The following is a 25,385-nucleotide window of genomic DNA, read 5'->3' on the forward strand; positions in this document are numbered from 1 at the left end:
CAAACAGAGCCGAAAGCACTCCCACTGACATCACTTGTGATGTCAGTGGGGCCGGCCCCAGACGGTAGGCGTTCACATGGAACGCCTCCGTCTGGGCAGCCACGGCCACGGCCCGCCCACCAAAGGGGGCGTGCTGTCACTCAACATCGACAGCAGGCCCCTTTGATACGAGACCCGGAGCGACGGTTTGCCCGTCGCTATCTGGGCCTTGCGCATGCGCATGACGGAGCCGGCTCCATCGTGTGCATGTGCACTGGGCCACCATCGACCCGCTTGCGAGCGCATAGCACTCGCGAGCGGGTCTGAATCAGGCCCAGAGCTCTGTCCCAGCATCTGTAGCTAGCATTGGTGTTCCCAGGTGGACAGGCTGAAGGTTATATGCCACTAAGTTCACACAATACAGAGAGCTATTGGATCGACCAAACATCTTCCTCTATGCTTTGGCTTTAAGTCCTAATTCGATGCTTGTTTTTAAGTGTTTCTTAAACTATGCTTTGCTTTTGTATTGCTTTTTGCTTTTTTACAGCAAACAGTGACAAACAAACCAAATAGAAGGTGCGTTATTAGAAGTACAAAACATACAGCAAATGCGAGGGATTTTTCTACCAAAATACAGTTAGATCAAAATTGTCTATAATGACCATTTTATACTGGTCTACTTTTCATGCAGATCAGCTGAAACAATAACTCACATGTATACTGAGAAAGGACTACTTTTGTGTATTGACCTTCTCTGCAGTTCAGAAAATAGTAATGTCTACTGTTTATACTAACGTAAACTCTCCTGGAGCAGCGAGTATCGCCAAGGATCCAATGGTGATCATCTGAATATCAATTATTGTTGGGTGCCACGGTAAAGGTCTAGTCATCTGTAAGAAACAAAAATATATTAAGAAATTATTATTATTATCATTTATTTATATGGCGCCACAAGTTTTCCGCAGCGCCTTACAAAGTACATAAACAAATAGATTGATATACATACAGTGACTTACAGTACAGTACAATACAATACATTACAGGACATGGATAATGTACATTGCTACATTCACGACCATAACACCCAGATAAGCAACAATGCAAAGCAATCAAGTGTTCGGTGCCCTGGTAGAGAGTAAGAAGTAGATGAAGGTATAGTAAGGAGATGCACAAGAGGGTAGAGGGCCCTGCTCATAGGAGCTTACATTCTAAGGGGGAGGGACAGACAAACAGGGATGACACAGATGGGGTAGGCAGGGAGGAAGGAGTATGTAGCAGCAAGTTAAGATGAGAGCTGGAAGGCTTTGATGAAGTAGTGGGTCTTGAGAGCCCGTTTGAAGGATTGTAGAGAGGTGGAGAGTCTGATGGGAAGCGGTAGAGAGTTCCAAAGGTGGGGAGCAGCACGGGCAAAATCTTGGAGGCGGGAGTGGGAGGAAGTAATCAGCTGGCATGAAAGGCGGCGTGCATTTGCTGAACGAAGAGGGCGGACATCAATAGCCATTAGAATAAACATCATAACAGAAGAAGTGCTCCATGTATTCTATGTATGATACAATTTGCCAGGCCTTATGACATAAAAGTTATCCTTACTACTTACTGACGACCTTACTAAAGGTCGATTGTAATCGATTTTGATCAATTTTAAATTTATCTAAATCAATGTTGTGTTTCTGGTAGGGTTGAGCAGGTCCGGATTAGTTTGGATTTTCCTGCCAAATTCGTATTTTACCTGCCAAAAATCGGTTCTTAGAAAGAGGCAAAACGTCATCTTTCATGGACAAACATCATCATTCCTGGACAAAAGTCCATGAAAGATGATGTTTGTCCATGAAAGTTGATGTTTTGCCTCTTTCTGAGACCCGATTTTTGGCTGAAAAAATCTGAACTTGGCGGGAAAATCCAAACTAATCCGAGCCAGCACATCCCTACCAGAAACACAACATTGATTTAGATAAATTTAAAATTGATCAAAATCGATTACAATCGACCTTTAGTAAGGTCGTCAGTAAGTAGTAAGGATAACTTTTATGTCATAAGGCCTGGCAAATTGTATCATACATAGAATACATGGAGCACTTCTTCTGTTATGATGTTTATTCTAATGGCTATTGATGTCCGCCCTCTTCGTTCAGCAAATGCACGCCGCCTTTCATGCCAGCTGATTACTTCCTCCCACTCCCGCCTCCAAGATTTTGCCCGTGCTGCTCCCCACCTTTGGAACTCTCTACCGCTTTAGTAAGGTCGTAAGTAAGTAGTAAGGATAACTTTTATGTCATAAGGCCTGGCAAATTCTGGGGCTAAATTAGTATTAGTAAATGTGTGATTTAGCCCCAGAAACACAACATTGATTTAGATAGACTTATGGAGAGTACACACGGGACGATCAGACAATGATCAGATATCATTGTCTGATCGTCCTGCATGTGCTGGATGTTCGATATCGAACATCCAGCACATGCACCAAACACCAAACTACTAACGACCCCGCATGACTGTGTGTATGCACCTTTAGATTGATTTAAAAATGTATTAAAATCTACCTTTAGTACATTTTCCCCATAGTATCTGGCCCAGGAGCTGATGGGGAGGAACTGACATTTACAGCTATTAGGGTTTGAAGAAAGGGCAGTATATGGAATCAAAAGTAGAGGGAATACCTCAGCCAATCTCAAATCTGAAGCTAACAAGTTGGGGAAGACTTGCCCATCCATTTAGCTATCAAGGCATCCTGCAAGGAAAATCGTACTTCTAATGGGGCACCCTGCTGTTACAAAGCCTAGGTACTCTCAAAAAGTTTTTAAAGTTGTCTAAAAAGCGTTACTATTCCCATCTTTAACCCAACAACTCAGCAACTGATACAATGATCTTTCAGTAGCTTCCTTAAACATTCAGGTAGAACATCTCAACAGAACTAATCAAAAGACTGTACCTAAAGAGCCCCAAACACATTGACGTACAAAGCTATATAAAGCAGGTGAGGTATAATCACCAGGGGTACCAGTGTTATTGGAATATAAAAAGGAAGGTATGTACATACCTCGCCTGTGTTCAGCAGGATGGGTTTAGGTTCATGACATTCCATGGTTTCATTTGATGGAACTCCGAGAAGGGCATCTCGAATGGCATCCCAGACTGGATCTCCCTCAGTCATTCCTGTGAACAAAAGGGAAAATTGTGGAATGCTAACTTCTACTCTACAGTATTTAGTAGCACAGTTTTTACTTTCAGACACTGCAGTTTGAGTTGTTAACATGTTCTTTGAACTCTAGGAAATATCAAAAATCGCCCTTTAGTTCTCTAACCACTGTGAAAACTATTTGTCTATGGCTGAGTTGTTACCCATCAAATTGAAACTCCTTATAATTCAAATATAACCATATCAGATTAATGGATCATGCTTTGGGATTTACAAAGCAGCAACTGTATTTTTTAGATGGCTTTTTGCAGATTATTATATTCATAATTATTATAACTACTACTACTACTTCTTATTATAATTATAATCTGCAGATGATTTATTACTGAGATTTGGAAAGTATTTCTTACTTAGTTTCAGCTACAACTTTAATTATTTTAAGCGCATCGAATACTTAAAAGACAGAAGTAACCCAAAACTAGATATCCTAAGTAGACCTAATTACTAGAGATGAGCAGTTCAGTTTTGCTGAAAAGCGAACACACCCAAACTTTGGGCTTCAGAGTAGAACAGAGTCCTGTCTCAGGCTTTCTCGCCAAGTTCGGAACTCGGATCTAAAAAAACGGATCTCGCATATTCCCTTATGATTTCGGAAGTTGTGAGGTGGTCAAAATTAACTGGAAATAACCGTTATTGATGTTAATAATAAAACCAGGTCCAAGTTACCAAATCTTAGCTGTTTTTATACATTTTTAAAGAAATAAACAAAACAAAAATTGATCCTAAACACTTGAGGGTGACAATGATTTAGAACCAATACAAAAAATGTGGGTGTTTTTGCACCTCATCTCATCTACTGATTACCTGCAAGTTCCTACTTTGGGGCTACACAGAAAACAAATAAAACACCATGTTTTAAGATCCATGAGAAAGGAATTTGTTTATACATGTAATATGAAGAAAGAATATTTTATTCTGAATTACTTTGTGGGCACATACGTTGAGGAAGGATAAGACAATATTATTTCACCATGCTGTATAGCAGTGCCATCGTTTTAGAATGCCAATGTACTATTTCTCTGAACACCAAGTGTCAGTTAACTACGGATCTAGGACCCATAAAGAGGTGATCCCCAATAAAACAGATGGCATATCTGAGTGACTCAAATAATCAATTAAAGGACCAGTTCTGGAGTCATGAATCACAGGCCATGCATGATGCACCTCTACCCTATAACATACCAAAATATTTGGTATTAGTTGAAATGTATTGGATCTCTGGCCCTGATTCAGAGCCGGACGCTCTGACAGAGCGCTCACTCTGAATCAGGGCCGGTCTTTTTTTTTTTTTTAGAACAGCCTCCTGGCCGCTCGCATAGCTGTGGGTGACCACCCACAGCTATAGCGAGCGGCCAGGAAGATGGTCGCGATGGTCAAGACCATCGTGACCATCGGGCTTGCGACGAGACCCTTGTGGTAGGGTCTCGTTGCCGCAAGCCCCAGATAGATTTCGGCTCTAACAGAGCCGAAATCTCTCCCACTGACATCACTCGTGATGTCAGTGGGGCCGCCCCCAAACGGAGGCGTTCACATGGGAACACCTCCGTTTGGGCAGCCACTCCTCCGGCCCGCCCATCAAAGGGGGCGAGCTGTCACTCAACATCGACAGCTCGTCCCCTTTGTTGCGAGACCCGGAGCAACGGAGTGCCCGTCGGTATCCGGGTCTCGCGCATGGAGCCGACGGGGCCCACCATCGACCCGGTTGCGAGTGCACAGCGCTTGCGACCGGGTCTGAATCAGGCCCTCTGTCCCTACAATGACCTTTTAAGAAAACATAGTTCCCCATTAAAAGCACCACTATTTCCATTTGATTCAAATAAATGAACTTTCAAATGTGTAATATATATATATATACAGTATATATATATATATATATATATATATATACACACACACACACACACACCGGGGCCAAATGTAATAGAAGAAAGAAGCTCAATGCTCACAACAGGTTTTTCTATCGATAAAGGTCTTGATAAAGGGGTTGGCACCCCAAAACGTCGAAGCCTGTTGTGAGCATTGAGTTCTTTCTTCAATTACAATTTGGTCCCAGAGTGCCAAGCATATCTATACAGCATACTGTATCTACCTCACGAGTCTGAGCACCGGGCGAGCTGCTATTTACAGAATAGAGTGGTGCTTTATTTTGGCTAACTTGCGGTGATAAGGATTACAATGTTACCAATTAAAATTAATAACATACATAAAAGCTGCACATGTCTTTTCAGCATATGTCATAATTTTTTGAGTTAAACTTTTTTATGTCTACAAAATAAGGGTAGGACAGATGGACCGATATTGTAAAAGAGCCTAATGGAAACACTCACCATGGGTGAAATTGATTAGTCCAGGGCCATCAATTGTTCCTGCAGCAAAGCTGTAGCCAAGGGCAGGTTTGCAGGTTGTTGCCTTAGGAGAAATAAAAGTGACAAGAAATGACTGACAGTTATGTGCATACTACGCTTTCCCTATAGCCTTCTTCCAAACATACTTAGTCTTAGTGCGATATTTATATTATTATTTAAGACTACGTCTAATAGTCATCTGGTTGCCCAGGCATTTTCCCATGCAATGGATTTCATATATCGAAAGCCAGAAATTACAGATGTCTTCAAAAAAATGTAATAAGATATATTAATTAAAATAGTGCATAAAGACCTTCCTTGCAATATATACAATCATTTATGAAAGTGTACACTGTACCTATTTCTGAAAATAACATGGGCTATCATGATGGAGGATGACAAGAGGAATCATCAATGACACAGCTCTGTGCATCCTGTCCTTTATCTTTGGGAAAATAAATGTACCTAAATCTGTGACTGTATAAAGTATTACCTCTCCTACACCTCTGTGGCTTCTAATATCCTCATAAGTTGCAGTACAGTATAAATTATACCCTACATAATGTGCAGGAGATCACCATCATGTGAGTGTAACTGAAGGTACCCATGTAATAGTAATCATTGCTATGTTATGGGACAATAAGAGTTTGCATAATTTTTATATTAGAAACCAGGATACCTATATTAAGCTAAGTACACACTGGACGATGTGTACTGGAGCCATATCCATATGTCGGCCCGCCGGGCCAACATATCATACCGCGGGTACATATTAGAGTGATGTTATGATTCTGAACGACAGAACAACCACTCGTTATGTCCTTCATTAACATGAATGGGGCCGCTTGCGATATCGTCAGGTTTGAAGTGCAGCACATCAAACCTGACGACGTTGCAAGTGACTGCGGGAGCGCGCATATTGGCCCTCATTCAGACCCGCTCGCAAGCGCTATGCACTCGCAATCAGGTCGATGGTGAAGGCCTGCGCATGCGCATCGCTCGCAGTGCGCATGTGCAAGCCCCGGAGCGACAAATTCACTCGCTCCGGGGCTCACTACAAACGGGGCAGCTGTTGATGTTGATCGACAGCTCGATCCGTTTTGTAGGCGGGGTGGGGGGTGGCCGGACAAATGGAGGCATTCCTGAAGGAACGCCTGCCGTTTATAGGCGGCCCTACTGACATCACCAGTGATGTCAGTAGGGAGCTTCCTGCTCTGTTAGAGCAGGAAGCTACCTGGGGCTTGCGGTAGATGAAACCCTACCACAGGGGATTCTTCGCAAGCCGCGATGGTCTCGACCATCGCGACCATCACCTGGTCACTCGCTAAAGCTGTGGGTGGTCACCCACAGCTTAGCGAGCGGCCAGGAGGCCGGCTTTCAAAACAAAAGTGCCCGCCCTCATTCAGAGCGAGCGCTCGCTTTTTGCGAGCGGCTCTGAATGAGGGTCATTGTGCAGACACACTGAACGATATGCACAATATGTCGTTACGATTTATCCAAATCTGCCCACTCGTAATGACATTGCTCCAGTGTGTACCTAGCTTTAGTACTAAATAAACAATGATCCTATTACCTCTTTTCTTGTCAGTCTGGGTGCAGTAGGAGTTTAAATTAATCACAGTGAGATGAAGATTTCATGTTAGGGAGCAAAAGGGGTTGCCCTATTAATATGCGGATACATGAAAGCATTATAATGCAATAATATAATTAATTAGAAGAAATTATAAGAGCAAATTCTAAGGATACTGTAATACACTGAGGAATCCAAGGTAATATTTTATTCCACAGTAATGGTGCATACACACGATCAGATTTTTCCTTCAGATATGAAAGATAATGATTTAAAAATCGTTCAGTCGTTCATATCTGAAGGAAAATCGTTCATATCTGACATGCCTGAACGATGGACGATCAACGATGCGCGTTCCCATTTGTCAGATAACGATATCTGACATCTGATGGGTTTGCAGTCAGACTTGGACGATTCCATTCATTTTAATGCAGTCAAAAATCGTTCAATCGTTCAAATCGTTCAAATCGTTCAAAACTTTGGTAAAATCGTTCAATCGTTCAATTCGTTCAAAACTTTGGTAAAATCGTTCAAATCGTTCAAATCGTTCAATCGTTCAGTCGTTCATCTGACAAATCTGACAAGTCTGACAAATCTGACCGTGTGTATGCTCCATTAGGGATAAGTCCTTGCTCAAAAGTGTTATTTACTATGTGCTGCAAAAATGTGGTGTATTTCTTTAACATAACTCACTGGTTACCTGTAAGAAGTCACATGGAGCTAATTTTCATTAGGGTTTTGACTGAAGCTACTATTGATAATTTGTAGTTTGACAAGTGGCATGTGACCATAATGGCAACCAGTGTCACATGAAATATGATGTAGTAACTAGAGAGACTGTAGAAAATTCATAGCATAAAACCCTTTTCCCTGCCATCATGTGACAACAAATGAGCTTGGTGATTGATAGGCCCAGTCTAAAGCTGGGTACACGCCATACAACGCGCCATACAACGGCGCAACCCAGCAATGAGTGAACAATGTAACCATACATTGCATGCACCGTATGACAAAACAGCAGAAGAGACGAAGCGATGAACAATGGCCAGGAACAACGAATCAGGCGTACACATACAATAGGTACAATATATCGTTCTGATCCGCGTCGGGATGCTATATCATACGATACAGTATATCGAGTGGTGTGTACCCAGCTAAAGAAATCAGGTTACTCCTGCCTGGGAATGTGTGCACAAGGAGAGACACATTTGTTACACTGGCAGAGAAATAAATCCCCACAGGTTGATTTTGCAGAAGAAGGATCTCCTGAAAAAGCGACAGCCAGTTTAAGCTTCATATTAATAAGTGACAAAATGTAAAGAAAAAATAATCATTTGTGATTGTATGTACAACACACTTTACACACTGCTGCAGTATGGTAAAAATACGTATTTGTTTTTGTTAGTTGTAGAAATATTTTGACTATTTGACCAAAAAACTTGGGCACATACTAGCAAAGGTAACGGGCCTGATGCTAAGCACGCACACAAACCACACGCAATGCTGATGGTCACGTAGTGCAGCGATTATTTGCAACTGTGCATGCGTGAACATTTCTGAAAACCCCTGCGGTGCGGACGTTACACAGACTGTACGCAAAGAGGTGCTGTTGCGATGGGAACAGTGTGGCTGAAAAGTGATGGGTGTTCCTGGGCGGAGACTGGGTGGTGTAGTAGCACATGCAAAAATGGTCTGTTCAGTGGGCGTATTATGGGAGCATTGTGAGCATGTCAATGCGGGTTGGGTAGGTGATGACGGCATTCGGGATCCCGGCGGTCAGAATTTCGACGCCGGCATCCTGACTAGATTATTGTGATGTATTGTGTGTAGTCATACTCACATTGTGATGCTTTGTGTGTAGTCATACTTACATTGTGATGTTTTGTGTATAGGCATACTTACATTGTGATGTTTTGTGTGTAGGCATACTTACATTGTGATGTTTTGTGTGTAGGCATACTCACATTGTGATGCTTTCTGTGTAGTCATACTGTACTTACATTGTGATATATTGTGTGTAAGCATAGTTACATTGTGATGTTTTGTGTGTAGGCATACTTACATTGTGATGTATTGTGTGTAAGCATACTTACATTGTGATGTATTGTGTATTGGCATACTTACATTGTGATGTTTTGTGTGTGGGCATACTTACATTCTGATTCTTTGTGTGTAGGCATACTTACATTGTGATTCTTTGTGTCTAAGAATACTAAAGCTGGCCACACACATAGTGATATTTTACCCGATCTGGCCGATTCCGACACATTGGAACGAAAGATCGTGTAAAATATGGCCAAATACTGAGTAAATCGTGAGTCCCCACTCACGATCACGTTGCGATGCGCGTCCCCTGCTGGTCGCACATCGCAAAGTCAGATCTGCTGTGCAGTAGGGCAGATCTGACAATCTAGGAGCCGATGCACTGTGAAAGTCTGGATGCAGGAGAGATCGTATGAAGATTGGACACCAAATCATGTGCAGATCGTGTGGAGATCGTGTGCAGAGCTGCCGGGGAGAGTTTCAAAGGAAATCGTACACAAAACGTACACATCGGCTGATCGTGTGCAGATCGCTATGTGTGTGGGCACCTTTACATTGTGATGTTTTGTGTGCAGGCATACTCACATTGTGATGTTTTGTGTGTAGGCATACTCACTTTGTCAGTGGCGGGCTGGGCCGGGGGGCAGGGTGCCATGTGCCCCCCGGGCCGCAGCGTCATGCGGGCCGCGGGCCTGTGCAGTCTGTGTCACTGTGACACAGACTTCACCGCGTGTGTAGCACTGACCGGATGGAGTTCAGTCAGTGCTACACTGACAAACACACAGCTGCCGGCTCCGGCAGCTGTGTGTTTGTTGTAAGCAGCAGCCAATGAGAGTCTGTCAGACTCTCATTAGCTGCTGCTGCGCCCACTGCGGGAGCCGCTCCATCTTCCGGCTCCCGCAGTGGGCAATGGGAGAGACGTCATGATGTCATATGACGTCTCTCCCATAATGCAGAGCGGCCCGGCCCGGGAGGACAGACGGAGAAGCAGATGGCGGCGGCGGGAGCGGGGATTCAGGTAAGTGGGTTTTTTTATTTTGTTTTTTATATTATGTGTGTCTACTGGGGGGGGTGTCTGGCACTACTGGGGGCACTACAAAGGGGAGACTACTACTACTGGGGGCATTACAAGGGGGGTGGGGGACTACAACTACTGGGGGCACTACAAGGGGGGGACTACTACTACTGGGGGCACTACAAGTGGGGACTACTGCTGGGGGCACTACAAGGGGGAGGGGACTACTACTACTGGGGACTACTACTACTGGGGGCATTATAAGGGGACTACTACTACTACTGGGGGCACTACAAGGGGAGTGGGGGACTACTACTACTGGGGACTACTACTACTGGGGACACTACAAGGGGGGACTACTACTGGGGGCACTACAGGGGGGGACTACTACTACTGGGGGCACTACAAGGTGGGGACTACTACTAATGGGGGCACTACAAAGGAGGGGACTACTACTACTGGGGGCACTGCAAATGGGGGGACTACTACTACTGGGGGCACTACAAATGGAGGGACTACTACTACTGGGGGCACTACAAGGGGGGTACTACTACTGGGGGCACTACTGGAGGCCTGCATAAGGGTGTTCTCTCCTGTTGCACACGGGGCACTGCATATGGGCACTACGACAGGGGGCTGCCCTAATCTTTATTTTTACCTTACATTAATCCCATATGGACCCGCCTCCTCCCTGGAACACTGGAGGGGGGGGGGGCGCCGTAGCACGCATATTCTTCGGACACACACGCTACTCCTCTGCCAGGGCCGCCTGCATGCATTTGCCCCCCAGGCTAAAAGTTGCCAGCCAGCCCCTGCACATTGTGATGTTTTGTGTGTAGGCATACTCACATTGTGATGTTTTGTGTACAGGCATACTTACATTGTGATGTTTTGTGTGTAGGCATACTTACATTGTGATGTTTTGTGTACAGGTATACTCACATTGTGATGTTTTGTGTACAGGCATACTTACATTGTGATGTTTTGTGTGTAGTCATACTTACATTGTGATGTTTTGTGTACAGGTATACTCACATTGTGATGTTTTGTGTACAGGCATACTTACATTGTGATGTTTTGTGTGTAGTCATACTTACATTGTGAGTGTTATTAAGCGTCACTGTGACATTACTCATGTCTACCCACTGGTGAGCACAATTCACAGTATTCAACATTTCCCTGGATGCCGCATTGTAGAAATCCTTTTATTTCAAAACAAAGCATCATATTAAATAGTTCATATGTGCAAATGAAACAAGTGAATAAGTGACAGTGATTCTGAAAGTAACTCTGGGCCTCAGCCCTTAATAGATGATTCAGTTGTTATAAAATAAGTCAGGAGTCTTACCCAATATTTTAGAGACTTTGAGGGAAATGTATCAAACCTTGTAAACAAGAAACAGTGGACAAGTGTAGAAGTTGCCCATATCAACCAATCAGCTTCCAGCTAGCATGTATCAAGAACATTCTATATGATAGGTAGAAGCTGAGTGGTTGCTTAGGGGAACAGCTCCACTGGTCCACTCTTTAGTAGGTTTGATACATCTCCACCTTTATGACACGTATATAGGGTCATAACTAAGAGTGTGTACGGGCGGTGCCATCCACAGGGTGCAAGGCACTGGGGGCGGCACAATCGTTGCCCCATGTCACCTGCATGCGGCTTACATAGTGCCTGGTGAGGAAGAAGCTCACTAGGCACACAAGAGGAAGAACCTCACTAGGCACACAAGAGGAAGAAGCTCACTAGGCACACAAGAGAAAGAAACTCACTAGGCACACAAGAGGAAGAAACTCACTAGGCACACAAGAGAAAGAAACTCACTAGGCACACAAGAGGAAGAGGCTCACTAGGCACACTAGAGGAAGAAGCTCACTAGGCACACAAGAGAAAGAAGCTCATTAGGCACACAAGAGGAAGAAACTCACTAGGCACACAAGAGAAAGAAACTCACTAGGCACACAAGAGGAAGAGGCTCACTAGGCACACTAGAGGAAGAAGCTCACTAGGTACACAAGAGGAAGAAGCTCGCTAGGCACACAAAAGGAAGAAGATCACTAGGCACACAAGAGGAAGAAACTCACTAGGCACACATGAGGAAGAAGCTCACTAGGCGCACAAGAGGAAGAAGCTCACTAGGCGCACAAGAGGAAGTAGCTCACTAGGCACACAAGAGGAAGAAGCACACTATGGAAAACAAGAGGAAGAAGCTCACTAGGCACACAAGATTGTGTGACTTCCAAAATATTTCTCTATAGAGTTGTTATTTGCACAGTGAAGCACTCTGCTGCCACGTTAGAGTTGAGATTTGTTCACTATATATATATATATATATATATATATATATATATATATATATATATAGCACAAAAAGTACCCCAAACCAGTTCTAGTTTGCCAGCATAGCTTAAAATCATAGCCCACTCTTAGAAAGATATGGTAAACTTTTGCCTACCTTGGCCTTCTCGAATATTTGTTGTCCAATTATTTTTGTGCTTTCAAACATATCCGCTCCTGGGCCGGTAGCAATGCATGCTGTGACCTTAAATAAAATATTAAAATAACACGTTGATTGGAATCCTTTGATTGCAATGTTTCTTAAATTTTAAATTTCAGTTTTTCTTCAAACCATGAATAAAACCAAAGAAATATGATTTCCAAGGGTATAACTACCAAACTGATGTTGGGGCTTATCTATCTAGTGTGGCACAATCACTACAGTGTTGTAACATCACTTTGCCTTGTTGGTATTGCAGAAGGTGCTTTGTAAGACTATTAGTGAAATGAATAGATCATATGACATGTATAAATAAATACATATACCTAATTAACCAAAATTATCTACAATCCCATGTGTAAATGTAATAAACTAGACATTTCATGATTTGTGGCTGCTGGATCTTGTATTTACACCACTGACTTTATATAAACTCACTGAAATTTGTGAAATGATCCAATATCTATCTAATGCAGGGAACTAGTCACATCATAAAGGCATGAGGCACAAAATGAGTGAGGGTCATTTACCAACACTGCTCAGTGGTGCATACCTGAAATAAAACCATAGCTACCAATAAGACATGTGCTTGCATTGTTTAGCCTGCATTAGACAGATAATAGCTAAATGCTTATTGGTTGATTTATTTCAAGCAGTGATTCACACCTTTGAGAACTGTTGGTAAATAACTTCATTTTCCCATTCACTTAAAAATATTCCATATATACGGACTCTTTCCTCAAAAGATTGGACCAACTCTTTGGATCTATTATTAGCTAGGCCTATGGGGTGATGGGGGGCAATATCTCTCCATTATAAAATTCTTCAGATTTCCTTAGACCATTCTAAAATATCAACAGGGTTATCAACTTGGTGTTCTGTATTCCTCCATATTACCATGGAAAGCCTGTTCCGCTCATTCTTATATTCTCAATCAGTGGTCTCATCCAGCATGTATAGAGAAATGTTCTATAACATTTATCACAATGGGTATCTTTCCCCCCACCACAGGTTCTTGATGGGATTGTCATATACTAGTGTTTGCCCTAAGTGTGGGGCCTCTGATGAAACCTTTATACATTGTATGTGGGAATCCGTAGATTTTGGTCATCCATCAATAGATTTGCATCTAGCTATCTAGTTAGTTATCGTCCGCTAATTAACTAGATAATTGGAGTGGGCAATTTTGGGAATTCTGCCACATTCTGTATCGGGTGAGGGAGATAGTAAAAATTATTATTGGTTATATCAGCGGTGGCCCGTAAATGTACTGTATACTACAGATGTGGACCCATGCAGATCCCTAATCGGTTTCTTTATTCTGGGCTAAATTATTATTTGCTTTCCAAATGGACTGGCTAAAGACCACTCCACATGAGAAGACTAAAAGGGCTTCTTTTTCCCAGCTGTGGCAGGGTCTTATTCCTTTACGTTGACCCTAAAACGCCAATTACATTTGTACTTCCGTAGTACTTCTTGTCGAAGCTGAATAATTGGCTAAGACAAGTTCAGGTTAAAATTTAATCGCAGCGACGCCATCTTGCGACTGGCCGCAAGACGCCATCTTGAAAATGAGATCGCAAGACGCCATTTTGCGAATGGCCGCCTAAGCACCATTTTAGATAAACTCACATTTTAGTACATGTGGCAATAATACTAATAGCACAATGCATTTGCATCTTTCACCATTTCTCAAACACACATTAATACATACAATAGCGCTGTTAACTAGTCACATATTAGCGAATGCATAGGACTTTGTATGAAACCGCTGTTTTATTAGCTTTATGCGCACGCAACTGCCCCGAGTTAACTAGCGTCCTTATATCAAACCCTCAATACCCACATATTACATATCCACACATAAGGTTCAATAAGCTCTAAAGTGTATAACTTAAGTTGGTTCAGTTAGTTTAAATGCTGAGAAATAAAGATATTTGATAACTAAGGTATTATACATGCTAAACAAGTCATGTTTGGAGTTGTACTGATGCGTATCCTTTTTACAGTATTCCGGTGTTATCGGTTGGGAGATCGCATCACGCATTCCCCAGTTATGGATCACAGAGCCTACAAGCAACAAAATGTATATTTTAGAAACAACTGTTAGGATGCTACGAGTGGCGTGAAGAGGAAGACCCCCAGCTGTTAGAGGCAGGGAGAGTCTGCTTGAACCAGCCTGTTAAATGTGCTGTAACAGATGCTTCACCCCTGAGAACCAATGATATCAGCAACAGACTTCCCTATTGTCCTGTTTTATCTGGGGGGTATAAATATGAGTGCACGAACGCTGGTTCTGAGTCTTCGTGCTGAATGCTGAATGATGAGGGGTCTCTTGCTGATGCCTATCTCTAGGTCCGGAAGCGCCTGCGTATGTATACTGTACTTGCGGTCTGTATAATTTCCTTTTGCGCCTAAATTGTGTCTTGATCAATTGCGTATAACTGTCTGAACTTTTACCTGAATATCACTTGTGCTTTGGAACCACAGATTCCACGTCTAAGTCTTTATTTATGGTATGACTGCGTATGCAAATTAGTGTCATCCTTAGAAGGTATAGGCAGGACATTAGAAGGTATAGGCAGGACATTAGAAGGTATGGGAAGGTGTGTATAGAGGTTCTGATCCAGTATCGTTAGTTGGGGGCTCGTAGTGAAGTCACTTACCTGCTCACACGGTACATACGGCCATCGATATTTCAGCAAAGGGTGGAGTGGCCACATGCAGGGTTTGCCTGCAACCGCTTTATGCTGAAAGATCGCTATCCATCTCCGTGTGAATCAAGGGAGCTGACTAGAATCCAGGGACAAGAGAGGAAAAAGTTTGTTTTCCTCTGTTGATAGAACCTTACGTTTAAAGGGGTGTCGCAGTACTGAGTACGCGACTAAGTCGCAGGTTTGCGCATAGAAAAAAAGACGCACTTTTGTGTACGCAGTTAAAAAGCCATTATACGGTTGTGTGGTAGTCGCATTATTGTGTATGTGACTGGTCGCACAATAGCGTATACGTACTTCCGGTTGTGCTGCCACGTGTTTGAACAAAGCCATTGAGGTTTACATTTTTTTTCTATTAGCAATACCTGGGTTAACGTGTATTTTTCTGCGCAGGAAAAAAGTGTGTAACAGTGAATACTTGTTGAACAAAGTTAAGGGTATCGTATGATCCTTAAGGGCTAGGTGCAAGGGTTAGCCTAGCCACTCGGTAAGCAGCTTTACCGTTCTATACACAGTAGCAGGTGTACATGTTGTCTTTGTTGTAGAGAGGTGCGTGAGAGTAGCCGACATATAAACTCTCATAGGTGTGGAAGTTGCCTTACTAAATCTTATCCGGGTGTGGTAGTTGCCTTTTTCAAATCTTATCCAGGTGTGGAAGTTGCCTTACTAAAATCTTATCCAGGTGTGTGGGCGCCGACTTAAATCGTCCACAGGTAAGTGAAAGTGTCTTGATCGTCTTTCACCGGCTTAAATCTTTATTGGAAAGCGTAGGAGTTGTCTCAGAATGGGAGCCACGCAAACAGTAGAGATGTTAGGCAATGATGTGCTGCTAATGGAGGTGCCGATCGGATCAGCCCGTAGTATCATGCATACCAAGTACGGTACTTATGCAATAAGGTATTGTGATTTATGGTTTAATATGATGAGAAAGAGTGTTAGACCGTTTCCCAGGATTGGAAGTTTTGATAAAAATGTGTTAGACAATGTCCGGGATCACATCAGTTTGATGCGCTCCCGAGAGAAAAAGGTTAAATATTTTGAATGTTTAAAACTGTGGCAGCATGAAGGGGTTGCGTGGCTTAACAATGTGCAAATGACGCAAACTAGCATCGTGAGCACATTGCCAGAAAATACATCCGAGACGCTGAATTGTAATACGGGCGAGCCGCAAAATGGCGTTCACGTGCGACAAGGTAGCGTCGTGGAGAGTATTGCCAGCAGTTCACGCTCACCTCCCCCACCTTATGTGGATGGAGGTGCAAGTACAGTTACCAAAAATACCCATAAAAATGTAACAAGCAACTTGTACCCTCTCTTAAGCAATTATAAAGAAAATGTTCATGATGTGGATGATGAGCCTATTGTAATGTCTGCCATTTCCCATGCTGTGCAGATGATAGATGCTGCATCACCACAATCTCGAGTGGTGCCGCCATCTCCATTGGTAACAGCAAGGGAAGTGTTAATGCCCTCTGCACCCGTAGAGGAAGTTGTTCATACCATACGTAGCAGCAGCAGACTAAACCCCCAGGCAGGTAATCAGATCAAAGGTAGCAGCGCTACCGGTCTGCATCCCATTCGGACAATAACTGTTCCAAATGGAAATGCAGACGCAAACGGTATAGTGCCCACGAGGGAAGCAGTAATGCATTGTCCTTGGACAAGAGCAGAACTAAATTCCATCATAAATGATTTCCCCGATCCCAAAAAGGAATTAGCCAAATGTCAAAGATTTTTGAGAAATTTGGGTAGTTCACATGAGCACACTAATAAAGATTGGCGTGTGGTGTTAAGGGCCTGTCTGCCACGCAATACCGACGTGACAAAATTTATCACGGATTGTGTATTGGATGGCGACGTTCCCTTAACAGACCAAGTAAACCAAGGTAACATTTCCCGCATTGTAACTCAATTGGGTATATATTTTCCAGTAGTAGTTAACTGGAACAAAATTTTCACCATTAAGCAGAAAGAGAGTGAGACTGCAGAAGATTATTGCGATCGGGCTCTGCAGGCTATCACCCAGTACACTGGGATAGAGGATATTAAAGATAGCACTCACCACAGGGGGATGATAGTTACGGTACTTGTGGATGGTCTGAAAGAGAGTTCAAAAACTCGGGTTCAGACCTCACAGCCTGGCTGGCGGGGACTTACAATAGATACCCGCATAGAAACCGCTATTGAACATGATAAGAACATCTCCAAAAAGAGAGAAGCCCAGAGCGAGAAACTAATGGCTGTCAGTATACAAGCTCTGGAGGGAATGACGGTAACATCACAGCCAACAGACACACTTGCACACACACTCACTTCTGAACAAGTATGTGCTCTCACTAACCCCACTCAACAACAAACACAACTCTATCCCACTAACCCGATGCAACCACAGGTCCCAGGCTATCCACCAACTTCTTATCCCCCACAATACCCTTACCCTCCCTATCCTTACCCATATCCACCACCTTTACCCTCTGCGCAAACCTCACAACACCACATGTCTTCACCTGAAACACGAACCTGTTTTAACTGTAAACAAACAGGACACTTAAGTAGAAACTGTACAGTAAAAGGAGTAGGGATCGCACATCAGGGAAGACCTAGATATCCCCATAAGGGATATGCACAGAGGCCAGCAAATGTTCAGCAGGCACCAGCTCCAATTGTAGCCTTAAATGCTTTATTGGAGAATGGTAGCCAACGCTAGGGGTCAGGTCATACCTGTAGTCTACAGATGGTCAGGTTAACGGGAAGTACTAGGGAAGAACCGGTCAAGATGGTTGATGTAGCTGGTACTGAATATCCTTTTCTTGTAGACACAGGGGCGACCAGGTCGGTGATAAAATCTCCTGTTAATTTGCAGGTGACCAACGAGACAGTACCAACAATGGGTGTAACAGGTACAGTGGAACATTATCCTTTAAAAAAGTCTACAGAGGTTACTATTGGGCCGTTGCATACCAGGCATTCTTTTCTCCTGGGTGCTGCTGCTCCTACTAACCTACTGGGCAGAGACTTGTTATGTAAGATGGGATGTGTTATATATTGCACCCCTGATGGTGTATTTTTAGATATCCCAGAGAGAATGGTATACGAGGTGCGGGATATGTTAGACACTCCTCAAAGGATAATGTATCACTCTACAGTTTTAAATGAAACTCCATCACAGGTAGGTGAAATGTTGTCCTTAATTCCAGATTCCTTTTGGACTAAATATAGACAGGACACTGGATTAATGGCAAACGTAAGCCCAGTAATGGTAAATTTAAAAAGCGGAAGGCAAGCTCCAAAAATTCCCCAGTACCCACTAAAGCAGGAGGTAGAACTAGGGGTTTTTCCAATAATTGAGCGATTATTGCAACAAGGAATTTTAGTATGTACAGCTAGTGTAGCCAACAGTCCCATCTTTCCAGTGAAGAAGAGTGGTGGGAGGGGTTATAGACTGGTACAAGACCTTAGAGGTGTCAATAAGGTAGTAGAGAGCCAATTCCCTGTAGTGCCGAATCCAGATGTCATTTTGATGCAAATCCCACCAAATGCAACCCATTTCACTGTCAATGACCTCTGTTCAGCTTTCTTCTCTGTGCCTCTCCATCCAGACTGTCAGTATCTATTTGCATTTACATACAGAGGTTTACAATACACATGGACACGATTACCCCAAGGTTTCATAGACAGCCCAGTATCTTCTCCCAGGCATTGCACGACTGTTTACAATCTTTTCAACCTGCCAATGGATCTGTTCTAATTCAATATGTGGACGATTTATTGCTATGTTCTGACTCGTTTATGTCATGTTTGAATGATACTAAACTTTTGTTACTTCATCTCTCACAAACAGGACACAAGGTGGCTAAGGACAAACTACAGTCGTGCCAATCCAGAGTAAAATATTTGGACACTGCCTAACCCAGGGGTTAAGACACCTTACAACAGATAGAATCCAGGCCATACAAAACATGACACTGCCGCAGAATCAACAGCAAATTCGTACCTTCTTGGGAATGTGTGGATACTGTAAAATGTGGATACCAGGTTTTTCTATTTTGGCCTTACCTTTACAGGAACTAGTCTCTTCCTCAAAGCCCGATCGTGTCATACACACAGAGGAATCAGAACAGGCTTTCCTCAATCTTAAGGATAGTCTGACAAGAGCTCCTGCATTGGGAATACCTGATTATGAAAAACCTTTTGATTTGTATTGTACGGAAGCCGATGGTTGTGCTGCAGGTGTCCTTACACAAAAACATGGTGATGCCAGTAGGCCCGTAGCATACTACAGTGCCCAATTGGACACGGTAGCAAGATCACTCCCCACCTGTTTGAGAAGTGAAGCAGCTACCGCTTTATTGGTGAGTAAAAGTGAGGACGTAGTATTGGCCCATGATATGATTGTCTACACTCCCCATGCTGTATCTGCTCTGTTGAACTCAGCTCAAACCAGACACGTCTCCTCGGCTAGGTTCACCAAATGGGAACTAGCTCTAATTGCTCCTGCAAATATTACTGTTAATTACTGTTAAACGTTGCATACCTACCATATGTACAACATGATGTACAAAGGGTGGAAGGAGAGGAGTTGCTGGCGGGAGGTGAGTTCGGCAGACATAATGATACGCACGATTGTATGACACATCTGAATCAGACCTTTACTGCTAGACCTGACATACATGACACACCTTTAGAGAATGTGGATGTAACTTTTTATACGGATGGGAGTTGTCATAGACAAACAGACACAGGTGAATTATGTACAGGTTATGCTGTCGTAAATGACACAGACATCATAGAAGCCAAACCTCTCGGTCCTCCACACTCAGCCCAAGTGGCATAGTTAGTAGCACTGACTAGAGCATGTGAACTGGCAGCAGGCAAATCTGCTAACATTTACACTGACTCGAGGTACGCATTCGGGGTGATGCACGATTTTGGGGCTCTATGGCGTCTGAGAAATTTTATGACAGCAGCAGGCACACCAGTTGTCCCGACACATAAAACATCTTCTAGAAGCAATCCAACTGCCCAAAGCAGTGGCAGTAATTAAATGCAAAGCCCACACATGTGAGGATGACCCGGTGTCACTGGGCAACAACAGAGCTGATGAAGCTGCAAAATGGGCATCAGGGTTAAAAATGTTTCCTCCAACTGAAGCTATTATGTCATTTCAAACTATTGACATGCTGAAATTAATTGAGATGCAAAATTTGTGTTCAATTCAGGAAAAATCCATTTGGAAGTCCAAGGGTTGTGGGCAAGAGTCCTCTGGGCTCTGGAGGGACGGACATGGTAAGCCAGTAGCCCCCAAGGCACATTACCCCAGTCTTGCTGAGGCAGCACACGGTCTGACTCATCTGGGTAAACAGGGTATGTGCAAGTTGGTGAGGACATACTGGTGCGCACCAGGTTTTTCTTCACAAGCAGAGAAGATAGCAATGTCCTGTCTGACCTGCTTGAGAAAGAACATAGTGAAAGCGATCCCTACCGAACCATCCCACATTCCACCGACTGATGGACCTTTCCAGGTGATACAAATTGATTTCATCCAATTACCACCCTGCAGGAACCTTAAGTATGTATTAGTGTGCACAGACGTATTTTCTAACTGGTTTGAGGCCTACCCAGCGGCCACTAATACTGCTGCGTTTACTGCCAAGAAAATAGTTCAGGAATTTGTATGCAGGTATGGTATCCCTAGAATCATCGAGAGTGATAGGGGTACCCATTTCACAGGTGATGATTTTCAAAATATGTGTAAACTGATGGGTATTAATAGCCGACTTTACACCCCCTACCGACCGCAAGACAGTGCCAAGGTAGAGAGGATGAACGGGACTATTAAAAATAAGCTAAGTAAAATCATGGCAGAGACTGGACTAGGATGGCCAGAAGCTCTACCTTTGGTCCTACATAGCATAAGGACTACTCCTAGACCTCCTCTGAATCTGTCCCCATTTGAAATATTGTTCGGTAGATAACCTCATTTGATTATAAGTCCACAGGAAGATCTAAAGGGTAACAACGAGGTAACTGTGAAGTATCTTATATCAATGAGTAAGCAGTTAAAGCAACAGCAGCAGAAACTGAAATTGTTGTCTAATGATATGCCTGAAATGAACTGTCATGATGTTGAACCAGGAGAATATGTAATGATCAGAAATTTCTTGTGTTCAGGTTGTTTGACTGATCGGTGGGAAGGTCCGTACCAGGTGCTACTGACGAGTACTACATCTTTGAAGGTGGCCAAGAGAGATACCTGGGTCCATTCCACTCACTGCAAAAAGGTCAATCAACCGGTGGAGAAACAAGTCGGAGACAAAGCTGATAGCGTGGATCTGTCGCTCACGAGCTTGTTCCGGGAGGATTGAAAAGGTCGTAGTAAGATACCTGAACTGAGAGAAATTTGCAGGTCTTGTTGTGACAATGGACGGGCCTGCTGTGTTCATTTTCATATTCTCTTTTAGAGTGTTCACCATCCTGGTCAGTCCGGGGATATCCAGTGTCTGTGATGGGGGACCGATTGAGGAAACGGGAGCTGATGGCAGTGCTGATGGAGTGGAATCAGGAGGAGTGCAATGCCAATCAGGGGAGTGTCTGACCAATCTTAGTACTGTTATTGTTAAAAGAGCTGTCATTCCGGATACTCGGGGAAGGTGTGGAGGGTTAGCGTCTGAAGATTCCTGTATTTGTGAGCTTTGTGGGTCCCTAGTTGATGAGAACTGTATCCAACGGTGCCAACCTAAATATAATCCGTACTGGGGTGGGTATCCTCTAGAGGATTATCATAGCATGGTAGGCAAAGTGTTAAATCAAACTGATTGCTGGGTGTGTTCACATGTGCCCCAGGGACAGCATAACGTAGGGTTGGTGCCATTTCCGCTGAATATCACGGAAATTTTAGCATTACAAAAAGGGAAAACATTGGATGGAAAATTCCTCTCATCCAAACCACCTCTATCAATTCCAAGTAGATAGATCACTTTTGTGTTTAAACATAACCAACCCCAATAAACCCGGGAGTTGGGAAGTGACGGGGAATAATCAGACGATGACCTTCTCACAAAGAGCTGATAATGAGTCCATAAACCATGATCTATTGTGCTCCATTAAGTCTGGTGGGAAACATTTTAGGTATCGGTATACATTGAGTTCCACCAAATAAATTATTGGTAAGGTGCCAAATGGTTATTGTGCTAAAATAATACAGCCAGAAACTTGCATGTATCAGATGGAAGAACCAGAAATAGGATTGTTTGCAAGGGAAATGTGCTTAATGATAATGATGCATACCATTCCTTTTGTTCTCCCTGATAATGTATATTTCATCTGTGGAAGAAAAGTGTATAAATGGCTCTCCCCGAGTTCCGAAGGTTTGTGTTACCTGGGAAGAGTAGTCCCAGAAGTTATGACCCTCACACATGTTGAAATGCTGGGTATACATAAAAACACACCGTCACCATATCTTCACACACAATATGAACACAGAGGCAAAAGAAATATGGTACCTGGTGATATACATAAAGCCACTCAGTTAATCAGTGAGACAACTGGCTTTCAAGTTCTGGTCGCATTGGACCCCACCAGGATCGCTCAGGGTACATTACATTTTAGATATATCCAGGAACTTGCTAAATTAATAGATAATATCACCGAGATGTAAGATGACACATTCAGGTATACAGGGAGAGAATTGCAAGAGTACAAGAAAGAACTGGTGCAACACAGGCTAGTGTTGAATTATTTAACTGCTGTTACTGGAGGGTATTGAGTAACATTGGCCACCTAATTTGGAGTAAAATGTTGCACCTATGTCACCAATGATACCAGCGACCCTAAGGAGGTGATAGATCGGAAGATGGATGAAATTCTGCAGCTAAAGTGGGAATTTCGCAAGAACCATAACGCTTCAGTGGCTGAAGTAGGGGAAAATAAGGATGGGTGTCATGGCTGAACCCAGTGAAATGGTTCTCAGGTCTAGGGGAATGGGTCCAGGAAGTGATCGCTAGCATAGGCAAATTCTTACATCCTTATACTGAATGTCATCATAATAATTGGCATATGCGTCCGGTGTGTTCCTATTGTGTTGAAGTGTGGAAAATGTAAAAACAGAGTGAAACGAAAGAATGAAACTATGATGGTGGTCAGTAATGACAATATGTATACTGAGGTAAATATAGAACTGCATTATAACCCTGAACTAGGAAATACAATCATTTGATGTATTATATTTAGACATGCATAGAATGTATTATTGAAATGTTATTCATAGAACACCTCAGATAATGTAAAGTCTCAATTCCCCTTCAAAGCTGCTATTATAAGACTGGTGCATTCCCACATCTTTCACATGATCTTCCAAGATCCGCGGTGTGCGTATTATAGTAGTTTTATGTCCCCACCCAGAGACACATTATTGATGGATGAAGAACCACCTTGTGCCATCCCATAATAATACCAAATAATATGTAAATGTAAGCCTAAATTAAATTCTAATAAAGATTGTGATGGCATGTTGTTTGCTATCAAAGGGTGGACTGTCGAAGCTGAATAATTGGCTAAGACAAGTTCAGGTTAAAATTGAATCGTGGCGATGCCATCTTGCGACTGGCCACAAGATGCCATCTTGAAAATGAGATCGCAAGACGCCATTTTGCGAATGGCCGCCTAAGCGCCATTTTAGATAAACTCTCATTTTAGTACATGTGGCAATAATACTAATAGCACCATGCATTTGCATCTTTCACCATTTCTCAAACACACATTAATACATACAATAGCGCTGTTAACTAGTCGCATATTAGCGAATACATAGGACTTTGTATGAAACCGCTGTTTTATTAGCTTTATGCGCACGCAACTGCCCCGAGTTAACTAGCATCCTTATATCAAACCCTCAATACCCACACATTACATATCCACACATAAGGTTCAATAAGCTCTAAAGTGTATGACTTAAGTTGGTTCAGTTAGTTTAAATGCTGAGAAATAAAGATATTTGATAACTAAGGTATTATACATGCTAAACAAGTCATGTTTGGAGTTGTACTGATGCGTATCCTTTTTACAGTATTCCGGTGTTATCGGTTGGGAGATCGCATCACGCATTCCCCAGTTATGGATCACAGAGCCTACAAGCAACAAAATGTATATTTTAGAAACAACTGTTAGGATGCTACGAGAGGCGTGAAGAGGAAGACCCCCAGCTGTTAGAGGCAGGGAGAGTCTGTTTAAACCAGCCTGTTAAATGTGCTGTAACAGATGCTTCACCCCTGAGAACCAATGATATCAGCAACAGACTTCCCTATTGTCCTGTTTTATCTGGGGGGGTATAAATATGAGTGCATGAATGCTGGTTCTGAGTCTTCGTGCTGAATGCTGAATGACGAGGGGTCTCTTGCTGATGCCTATCTCTGGGTCCGGAAGCGCCTGCGTACGTATACTGTACTTGCGGTCTGTATAATTTCCTTTTGCGCCTAAATTGTGTCTTGATCAATTGCGTGTAACTGTCTGAACTTTTATCTGAATATCACTTGTGCTTTGGAACCACAGATTCCACGTCTAAGTCTTTATTTATGGTATGACTGCGTACGCAAATTAGCGTCATCCTTAGAAGGTATAGGCAGGACATTAGAAGGTATAGGCAGGACATTAGAAGGTATAGGAAGGTGTGTATAGAGGTTCTGATCCAGTATCGTAATTCTTGTTATGAAACCCAGATTTTACTGGATGATCTGCCCATTTCTTTGCTTGTTACAGGCTGAGGAGGCATCTGTTTCTTTTTGTGTCTCCTTTCCCCTATTTTATTGGTCATTTTTTTTTGCTTAGGGGGGTGTGCTTGCCATGTTTACACTGCTCTGGATATTATGTGCCATTTTTTTTGCTCTTGCCTTTTGATGGAATTTTTTTCTGTTAATACATTGTATTACTTATAGATCTATACTCTGAATGGGTCTTTGTGCTTTTTGTTATTTATTTGTTTTATGAAATAAGATGTGTAATGCATTATTGCTGTGATGAATAAAAGAAAT

At 42.9% G+C, this 25,385-nt stretch overlaps 1 protein-coding gene across 1 annotated transcript in view; it reads right to left on the minus strand.

The window, feature by feature from the left end:
• Window positions 1-25,385, minus strand: part of ASAH2 (N-acylsphingosine amidohydrolase 2) — a 113,043-nt gene that overhangs the window by 32,044 nt on the left and 55,614 nt on the right. Inside the window, exons 9-13 of the mRNA XM_088464661.1 lie at window positions 12,605-12,691; window positions 11,246-11,350; window positions 5,503-5,584; window positions 3,017-3,132; window positions 775-869 (exon numbers count right to left, since the gene is read on the minus strand). Of these exons, the coding sequence (XP_088320787.1) occupies window positions 775-869; window positions 3,017-3,132; window positions 5,503-5,584; window positions 11,246-11,350; window positions 12,605-12,691 (485 nt within the window). The remainder of the gene's footprint in view (window positions 1-774; window positions 870-3,016; window positions 3,133-5,502; window positions 5,585-11,245; window positions 11,351-12,604; window positions 12,692-25,385) is intronic.

Source organism: Taudactylus pleione, unplaced genomic scaffold, assembly GCF_031769625.1.
Source record: "Taudactylus pleione unplaced genomic scaffold, aTauple2 ptg001745l, whole genome shotgun sequence".
NCBI classification, from domain to species: Eukaryota; Metazoa; Chordata; class Amphibia; order Anura; family Myobatrachidae; genus Taudactylus; species Taudactylus pleione.